This window comes from Carassius auratus, unplaced genomic scaffold (genome assembly GCF_003368295.1).
Source record: "Carassius auratus strain Wakin unplaced genomic scaffold, ASM336829v1 scaf_tig00003102, whole genome shotgun sequence".
Classification (NCBI taxonomy): Eukaryota; Metazoa; Chordata; class Actinopteri; order Cypriniformes; family Cyprinidae; genus Carassius; species Carassius auratus.
The window spans coordinates 80586-91037 of NW_020523502.1; the positions used below are offsets into that span (position 1 = coordinate 80586).

Here is a 10452-nt window from a genome sequence, read left to right on the forward strand (position 1 = left end):
CTCTGTATTATTTTAGCAAGTTAATTTTATTTTTTACCTTTTCATTTTACATCTATAACTGAATTTAGTGTTTTGGTGAATTATATGGTGCTTCTCCCTTAAAAAAAAAAAAAAAAAAAAAAAACCTTTAAAACGACAATTTAAAAATCTGTTTTCATTCATTTGAAATTAAACCTATTTTTTTTAACTGGTATATTTTTAAAAGGTCCAGTTCACACATGATCTCTTAATTGTAATTTTGCCAGCCAAGTCTGTATGTGTTAGGAAGGATATATATATATATTTTTTAAGCTTAAGTAAACCCGTTTTAAAAACAACCAGTTCTCACAGATGCATGCGTGTCGTCCAATCATTTATCAAGCACATGGTGAACCATCACAAGATCTAGTTTTATAACAGATTCAGGGGTTTTTCAGGAAAGCAAATGTTTTCCAGTTTTGTAGAGTTATAAGTGTTCATGTCAGCACAGTAACAAGGCAGTCGTTGAACATGACGCCCTGAGTGTCCATCCCTCCGAAGATGAAGCACAGATGCACCACGTCTGCGTCACGTGACTGAGCGCCGTGTTCTTCAGGCGTCTTCACACGCCACGGCATTAAACACATGCAGTGATCCAGTCTGCTGGGAGGAAGATCTCCGTCAAACCTCAGCAGCGTCCAGCGCTGTTTATCTGCAGCAGAACAAACCACTCATGATCCACAGACAGACACATGGACACATTAATACTACAGTTTTTTTTACAATCATTTCTGCACTAATATCACAACCTTCATGTCATTCTTTGATCAAAATGAATTTTTTTTAATGCTTGAATACAGTAAACATAAACCTACAATCATTTGTTCATTGAACTAAAATAAACAAAAAAAAAGAATGTTTAAAGTGTTACTCTGAAACAAATACTGATGTTAAATAAAGATTTCAATGTGCTTTTATTTAGACAAGTTTCCTAAAAAATAAAAATGTAATTTGTTATGAAAACATTATGTAAACCAAAATCTATGGGGATGCATGATATATCAGCCACCATATCAATATCGGACGATAAAAGATACATTTTTTGTTATCGGTATCGGCCCGAAATGAAAATTTGGCTGATATCTTAAAGCTGATAAAGAATGCATTATTTCCTTCAGAAACACTTAACTTGAGATGACTTGTTTGCATTATTTATGCATTATTTTATTTATTTGACTAAGATTACGACTTTTTATGATGGAATTTGGTAATAGGAGAGTAAAACTATTTTTAAAATTTACACTTTTCAAACTAGGCTGTTTATGTTGAAGTGTTTGGAATGTGGCTTTTAATGATGAGATCTTTTTTTTAAATCAGGCTCTCAAAAACTATATACAAATTTGGATATAGATTTATCGGCCAACCTATCGGTTATAGGCTTTCAAATAAAAATAAAATCATGTTTATATCAGTGCATCCCTAAAGATCTATATTGAATATTCATTGAAAAAGCAGCAGGATCTGGAGCGGTTCTAGTAAGTGTGTGAGTTGGTACCGCTCTGAAACTTGTACATGGCGTTGGTGGCTCCATCTGCTGTCATTCCTCCGAAGATGAAGATGTTGTTCCCGAAGGTTAGGGAGGAATGAGCTGCTACTCCTGGCGGCACGTCTCCTTTAGCTCTCACCTTCTCCCACTTCAGTGTTTCTGAGAAATATGAGAGAAATACATCAATATGTACGAGGACAGACAATGAAGAAAATGTACTGTATTTTTCTATAAGTCGCACCTGAGTATAAGTCGCATCAGTCCAAAAATACGTCATGATGATGAAAAAACATATATAAGTCGCATTTATTTAGAACCAAGAGAAAACATTACCGTCTCCAGCCACGAGAGGGCGCTCTATGTGTTCAGGTGTAGACTACAGGAGCAGTGAGAAGCATAGAGCGCCCTCTGGCGGCTGGAGACGGTAATGTTTTCTCTTGTTTCATGTCAAATTAATTTTGATAAATAAGCCGCACCTGACTATAAGTCGCAGGACCAGCCAAACTATGAAAAAAAGTGCGACTTATAGTCCGGAAAATACGGTACCTGGATCATTCATACAACTTCACATCCTTATCCTTTATAGTACTATGTATAATTTTCAAACATAAACTAGTAGATTGGTTATATATGTATTGAGTGGTTCCTGTGAAGTCGTGCTGCATCACCGGTGTTGAGCAGGAACATGTCGCTGTAGAACTTCTCTCCGGCCAGTCCTCCGTGTATGTAGATGTTGGAGCCGACGGCGGCGATCACGTGACCGTGCCGCGGTGCAGGAGTCGTCCCTCGGCTCTCCGGCTGCAGCCACGTCACACTGACTGCAGACAAACACAGCTTCTCAGTAAGGCATGCTCCACTGGAGTCAGTCCTGAGTCTGTGTTGTGTTTGTCAGACCTGAATCAAAGACGTGGAGCTGAGGGTCAGTGACAGGCGAAGCTCCAGCGTCTCCTCCAGAAAACACATAGAGTCTGTCTCCGACACAGGCGGAGCTCGTATGATACGTCCGGCCTGTCGGAGCGGTTCCTTTCACCTGAACCGTCTGCCACGACCCACGGCCTTCAGCATCAGCTGCACCAAACACAGCATTACAGATAACACACAGCGCTGTCTTCTGCTCAGCAAGGCTGCACTGATTTGATCAAAAATACTGTAAAAATAGCTAAATATTATTCCAATTTAAATCAGCTGTGTTCTGTGTGAATCTGTGTTAAAGTGTAATTTATTTCTGTGATGCTCCGCTGTATTTTCAGCATCATTCCTCCAGTCTTCAGTGTCACATGATCTTCAGAAATCATGATAATATGATGATTTACTGCTCAAGAAACATTTCTGATTATTATCAGTGTTGAACACAGTCGTGCTGCTCAATATTTCTGTGGAAACTGTGATGCATTTTATTTTTCAGGATTCACAGATGAACAGAAAGTTCAGAAGAACAGCATTTAAAAATACTGAATTCGTATGCAATTCGTAAATGTTTAAATGGTCGTGTATCAGTTTCCACAGAAATATTGTGCAGCAACACTGATAATAATCAGAAATGTTTCTTGAGCGGTAAATCATCATATTATTCTAATTTCTGAAGATCATGTGACACTGAAGACTGGAAGAATGATGCTGAAAATACAGCGGAGCATCACAGAAATAAATTACAGTTTAATAGATATTCACTTAGAAAACAGCTGATTTAAATTGGAATAATATTTAGCTATTTTTACTGTATTTTTTTATCAAACAAATGCAACTTTGGTGAACACACACAAAAAAATGTAACTACTCCTAATGTTATTAGTAGTGTTTCAGCAGTACTCAGCGTTTAATAATAACCTGATGTGCGCAACACTTGAACACAGTTGCGGTTCCCGTTCTTCTCGGCTCCAGCAAACACCCAGAGATTCTGCGGGTCGCTCTCGGGAACAAAGCTGCAGTGTTCGTAGCGCGCCTGCAGCCCGACCCAGTCTGGAACGTCCCATTCATGAGCATCTGCAGGACACAAGGCCACGTGTTACATACCTGCAGATTTCATGGGCTCATTATTAACAGAGAAACTACATGCAATAAATAATAAAATGTGATTAATAATGGTTCAAGACACTTAAAAATATATAGTTAATACATTTATATAAATTAAACCAAAAAGGTTGATGTTGATTAAACGCACTGTACATTGTTAACTAATACATTAATTGATTAATATGCATAACATACTGTAAACTTACAGTGAATGTTTTTTTTCTGCATTTGAAGTTTATTTGCAAAAACAGATTACTCTGTTTTTTTTTTTTTTTTTCAAAATCATGTTTTTTATTATGTTTTTATTGTGTTAATCACCTGTATTTTTTAGTTATTTTTAACCTAGTTAAAATAACCCAGCTGCAGTTTGATTGAGATTTATTAAAATGAACAATGAAAAAACATGATTTTTGTAAGTTATTAAATACGGATTCCTGTTTTTGGAAAATGAATTCTTCATTTGTTTGTTTGTGTTTACAAATAGTTACCGTTCTTTGTTAGTTTACAATGCACTAAGTAATGTTAACATACACAAATATATGTAACTATATGTTTTATTTTATTATATTATGTAACAAATTTTTATTATTATTAATATAATGAACTTTTGATCCTACATTTTAAAAAGGCATCTATATAGTGTCTTTAAAATAAACACCCATATTATACTCTACAAATATGACTGTAAATATGTATTATTTTGAAAATATTTAATTTCTCTTAAGTTACTTTATTAAATTTCTTTTACTTTTAGTTTTTTTAAATTATTAAATTATTTTTTCTTATTTGCATTTATTTATATCGTATTTGCATTGATCTAATTTATTTATTTTACATTTTACACCTTTTTGCACACTATTTTTCTCTAAACTTCCAACAGTTTATGCCACTCCTTGTGTTTCCTAGTTTTTTTTAAACATTTACATTTATATTTATTCATTTAGCTGACGCTTTTATCCAAAGCGACTTACAATTGCTGTACATGTCAGAGATTGCACGCCTCTGGAGCAACTAGGGGTTAAGTGTCTTGCTCAGGGACACATTGGTGTCTCACAGTGGATTCGAACCCAGGTCTCTCACACCAGAGGCATGTGTCTTATCCACTGCGCCAACACCACCCAAAAAAAGGACTCAGTCTGTCCCCTATTCTGAAGTGAGCACACTACCTAGATTGATAATATAAGACTCAGAGAAGCTTCCATCAGGATTGGCTCCACCGATGATCACAATCCGTCCCTTCCCTTCATCACTGGAGCGCAGAAATGTGCAGGTGTGACCCACAGAGACAGCAGGACCGGCTCCTGTGGGCACCACCACATACCTGTGAGAGAAACAGAGCGCTGTCACACACACACACACACACACACACACACACACACACACACACCGCTCGTACCACTGTCTGCTCTGCGGCCGCTCCTCCGGATCCAGAATAGGCAGCAGCTCCATCCGTCTAAACACATCACAGCTCTCTGGATTTTAGTCATGCAATAATAATCAAAACTTTTAATTCACAAATGTGTCCCTGCAGCACAAAAGCAGTCATCAGTGTCACAGATATATTTGTAGAAACAGACAACAATACTTTGTATGGGTCACAATTATACATTTCTCTTTTATGCCAAAAATCATTAGGATATTAAGTGAAGATCACATTCTATGAAGATATATATAGTCAAATTCCTACTGTAAATATATCAAAACTTAATGTTTGTTTAGTAATATGCATTGCTAAGAGCTTCATTTGAACAACTTTAAAGATGATTTTCTCAATATTTAGATTTTTTTGCTCCCTCAGATTCCAGATTTTCTAATAGTTGTATCTCAGACAAATATTTTCCTCCGAACAAAGCACACATCACTGGAGAGATCATTTATTCAGCTTCAGATGATGCATAAATCACAATTTCCAAAACCGACCCTTATGACTGGTTCTGTGCTCCAGGGTCTCGAATGAGAATTAATTTCACGAAACCTGTTTCTATGGACGCCGACTCCGTTGCTATCGTCACGTAAAAGCACGTATTCTACACGCAACACATTAGCATTATGACGTCATGTGACAACTCCCTCTTGCAATCACAACGAAAGCAAACGCTTTACCTTTATAATAAATGTTATGATTGATTATGGACGGGTTGCACGAGCGCTGCACCGGCGGACAGAGGAAGGAAGAGAGAGCAGTTAGTGTGAAACTGCTATTGTGATGACAGTCTAACCGGAAATAATTTCATAATAAAGGTCTTCGTCGTGGCAAAAGCAATAAGACAGTAGAAAATAAAATAAAATAAACAATTGTGTTTTTTTAATGTCAGATTTAATCAATTAGTTTAATTAATTAGTTAACATTTAAATAAAAATATTATATATAAAAACATAAAAATATTGATGATAAAAATGTAATACGTTTATGTTAAAAAAAGTTCTCAAGAAATGTTTATGTCCAGAAAAAAATCTAAAATTATATATATATATATATATATATATATATATATATATATATATATATATATATATAGATATATATAGATATATAATATATCTATATATATCTATATCTATATATATATATATATATATATATATATATATATATATATATATATATATATATATATATAGATAGATAGATATGTGTGTGTGTGTGTGTGTGTGAGTGTGTGTGTGTGTGTGTGTGTTTGTAAACACATATTTTCTTTTGCGATACATATTTTGGCATGCATTTGATTCCGTACACGTTCAGCCCAAGATAACACAGCGCACGCCCCCAATAGCCCCGCCCACAGCCACGCCCACACAGCCGCTTTCTGTCTGGAAATCAACAGATGAAGCAGCTCGCTCTGCTCAGACACTCGTCCGTCTGTCGTGACAGAGTCTGACTCTGAGGAATCATCATCATCATGTCTTCAAACTCAAACCTCACGACCATGAAGCGCACTGTGGAGCAGCTCAAACTCGAAGCCAGCGTGGACAGAATCAAAGTAAGGCTCAGCACTCACAACTAAATCATACTTCATTCAGTACACAGTGATGTTGAACAGCTTCACTACACGACTTCAAAACAAACTTCACTTTACATCACTAAACGTTTCTAATTCACATGTATGCGTTTGTGAAGTATTAATAAATAGCTATTAGAACGATTTTCATAAACACTTCAAAACGAGCAGAAATGTGTGGATGTGATCTATATATTTCTTTAAATATGACAATGCTGTTGACAAATATCCTAATATATGACATACAGCAAAGCAGCAGAATATGGCTGGATATGCATGAGCAGTCATCTTCCTTATGGTTTGTTTAACTGATTATTATTATTACTGGTCTGATTTGGTTTAATATTGGATGCAGATAATGCTACAGCTTACTGTTTGCAACTGACATACTACTGTTTTACATTATTATTATTAGTATTACTAACAGACAAAGAAATCATATGCACAGTGATATCCGGTTATTATAATATGAAGTGTACATATATTTTAGAAAAATAAGGTCTGATATTTGTCAATATATCAGTCAAGCAGTCATTTAATCATTTAGAAATAACTGACTTCTCTGAGTACTTCTCTGTTTGTGTGTTTGTGCCGCAGGTTTCTCAAGCCGCTGCAGATCTACAGCAGTACTGTCTCCAGAACGCCAGTAAGGACGCTCTTCTGGTCGGCGTCCCAGCTGCGAGTAACCCGTTCAGAGAGCCGCGCTCATGTGCCCTGCTCTAGAACACAGGTACAGCGTCATACGAGAGACACTTATAACACAAGAGTGAGACATCTCAAGTGCATTATCATATTCAGAAACATGCTGGTTTGTAGCGCAAAAAGTTTTACTGTCTGCTAGGGGTGTAACAAAACACTCACAAAACACACTAAATTAACTTAAATATATTTTTTAAAAATTGCATGAATTTATTTGGAATTACTTTATTTAAACTAGATTAACAGAATCAATTTAAATGAATAAATAAAAACATAATTCAATTAAATAAATGATCAAAAGAGTATGGTAATATAAATATGTAACAATAGAAACTATTAAAAAAAATGGTGATTGTGACTTTTTATCTCACTTTCATCTTTGTTTCTTGCAGCTCTGAGAGATTAGTCATAATTGCAAGATATAATTGCACAATTTACAGAATAAAAGTCAGAATTGTCGGATATAAACTCAGTTAACTTATACATTTTGTTGTGAAAAAAAACCCACAGAATTCCGTTATGTAAAGGTAGAATTGTGAGAAAAAAGTTAAAATTGTAAAATATAAACTCTTCATTTCTGAGAACAAAGTCAGAGCTGCAACTCAGATTTCTGACCATTGTCAGAATTGTAAAAAACGAAATCCAAATTTTGAGATAAAAAAAACAAAAAACAATCCTGTGGCATAAACCATGCTTCCATAGAAAACAGCTTACTTCTACAGTATATGCAAAAGAAGCTGGAGGTTTATATGGATCCAACAGTCAACAATGATATTTACATGAGGCAGTGTCGAGCAGTAATTCAGCATCAAGGCAGTATTTTTGGATTCAGGGAAACGTCTCGTCTCGACTCTTTTGTGTCTTGTGGATGCTTGCAGCTTCTCTAACTATTGAGATATATACTCATTTCACCCAGATATTCTCAATAGTCATACGCAGCTGTGTGGGATATTATTTTTAGCCCGAAGCGTTGCACTCGCATCCGGCTTTCTGTTGGGAAGACTGATCCGACTCTTTTACATCAACAGGAAGTTGGGTTTAGAGGAATGGGGGTAGAGGAGGAAGTGCTAAAAAGCTGTGCCCTCTGTATAATCATGCACCGTCTGTTTCTATAATATCCACGTGTTCCTTTAAAACTGTGGCTAAAGGAAAGTGAGTCATGACTGCACAGTCAGCCAGAATTCAGATTCGGGAAGCGTCTCTGTCCAGCTTCTGCTCTTGACCAACATGAGTTCGTCTGTGGTTTGATGCTATACTTAGTTTAGCACGAGATGTGTCGACACACGGCTGGCCTTTACTCAGTCAAATCTTCATGCATCTCTTTTGCATGGTGACCATGAAATGATTTAATGATGCTTTTCCTTGTTATTCCTGACGAACATCATCTTTTGTGCTTCAGTCACATTTTTTCTGTCCCTTTTTGTTCTTTTAAAATGGATTAAATACTGTTTTAATGATTTTGTTCCTTTTTTTAATTTCGCAGGAGAAAGGAGGAAGATCAATGGAACACTGGTCTTTTATATTATGCAACAACATGAAATGAAACTTCAATGCAAATCTGAGAATACCGATGCCTTAAATGTCATATTTTGTATATTTGTCTCATTTTTAAATATTAAGCTTTTTTGGGGGGAATGTTAAATAATTATTTGAAACTGAAGCATTGATCTTTATGAAGGATTTGGATTTATCTAGAATAAATTATTATTATTATTATTATTTGAAGAAAAACCTTTTTTTTTTGTTGTTGTTCAAATTAAGTGTGTTAATTGTGAAATGTCCAGCCAATGCAAAAAAACAAACAAAGACAACTAGTAGTCCTAGTAGTCAATGATTTAAAAATGCAAAATAAATATCTATTTATTTCTATATCTGTCTATCAATAAAAATGCATGTTCTGTTTCTACACGTGTGTATTTCATGCATGCATGTCTACAGGATCAAGAGCATCAGGTTTAAAGACAGGAAAAGATGTGCTGAAGATGAAGGACGTGATAAACCTGTTGCTCTGGTGATAATCAGCTCAATCTGGGTGGACACATAACGACATCTGTGACCCCTCAGGAACGAGTCTGTCTGTCTATAGTTTTAGGCAGAAGTATAAACTGCCCCCCGAAGGCTCCCGCAGTCACGAGCAACCAGGAAACATCAGGGAATTTTCACATGGAGTTTCCAGTCATTGAAATGTAAAAGCCATGGAAATTTACAAATGCTTGATCAGTATTTCCACACAGTTTAGAGAAAGGAAACATCTACTTCCTGTTTCTTCTCATTGCATTATTCTGGCTCCGAGAGTATAAATCCACTTCTCTTGTGGCATTGAGAGTTCATATACAGTAAAATCATCTTTTGTTCTTTCAAACCTTCATGCATTTGAATGTGCTCCATCTTTCTGGTGCATAATGCAAATCTGTGTGGTTGTGTTTCGTGTAACGGATACACTCGTATCTCACATCATGAACCATGTTTAATAGTGTATAGTGTGCATAAACACAATCTTTCATTCATTTTAGGATTTCTAAACTAACTGGCTTCAGTATCACTTCCCTCTTCACATTATTAAGCATTATAAAACATGTCAGATGTGATATAATACACAAAACCTATCAAAATGGGACTGCAACTTTGTTTATTACACACACACACACACACACACACACACACACACACACACACACACACACACACACACACATATATCTCTTCCTCCAGTGGTCACTTTGACAGTTTTCTGCAGCTTATACTGTATGTATATACTGTGTGCCTTTATGGAGCAGCATTATATCCACCAATGGAAATCTTGAATGTCATATGTACTTACTGTATAATGACTGTTATTTTATTAAAGTATGTTAAATAGTATGAAATATATACAACAATCTGTATACTGTATAGATATATAAAAGCCCAACACCATTAAGACACATGTATAAGTCACACTTAATGTCTGAAATTCATTGTGGAAGGAAATATCAACTGAATTAAAAATGTAAAGGATTTTTTTAACTTTCACTTTATTCACATAATTTTTGCTCAGTGAATTAATTATATTGACTAATGAGCATGTGATGTTGGGTTTTCACAATCCTCTTTGGCCAAAAGAGTGAGCTTATGCTTTTTTTTTATTTAATTTTTTTACTTTTTTTTTGTGAATTACACTTTTTTTTCTAGTTTTTTTTTATTCATTTATTTATTTTTGTTTCATTTAATTTAATTTGCCACTTTTTTACAACATCA

General features: G+C 35.3%; 2 protein-coding genes across 3 annotated transcripts; one reads left to right on the forward strand and one right to left on the reverse strand.

Annotated features, from left to right (window-relative positions):
- Positions 1-331: 331 nt before the first annotated feature.
- rabepk (Rab9 effector protein with kelch motifs) lies at positions 332-5722 on the reverse strand. Of its 2 annotated transcripts, XM_026243338.1 has the most exons (9): positions 5621-5722; positions 5493-5544; positions 4914-4970; positions 4684-4838; positions 3332-3487; positions 2399-2572; positions 2173-2322; positions 1514-1663; positions 332-670 (listed from the first exon to the last, which is right to left on the reverse strand). In XM_026243338.1, the coding sequence occupies exons 3-9, from the start codon at positions 4964-4966 to the stop codon at positions 456-458; spliced, it is 1053 nt and encodes a 350-aa protein (XP_026099123.1). In that variant the 5' UTR covers positions 4967-4970; positions 5493-5544; positions 5621-5722; the 3' UTR covers positions 332-455. The 2 variants fall into 2 exon arrangements, with proteins under 2 accessions (XP_026099123.1, XP_026099124.1); XM_026243339.1 differs by lacking the exon at positions 5493-5544 and having other exon boundaries at positions 5621-5701.
- Positions 5723-6306: 584 nt separating this feature from the next.
- Positions 6307-9310, forward strand: gng10 (guanine nucleotide binding protein (G protein), gamma 10). The gene is made up of 3 exons (XM_026243340.1): positions 6307-6498; positions 7114-7246; positions 8699-9310. The coding sequence occupies exons 1-2, from the start codon at positions 6418-6420 to the stop codon at positions 7237-7239; spliced, it is 207 nt and encodes a 68-aa protein (XP_026099125.1). The 5' UTR covers positions 6307-6417; the 3' UTR covers positions 7240-7246; positions 8699-9310.
- The last annotated feature ends 1142 nt before the right edge of the window (positions 9311-10452 follow it).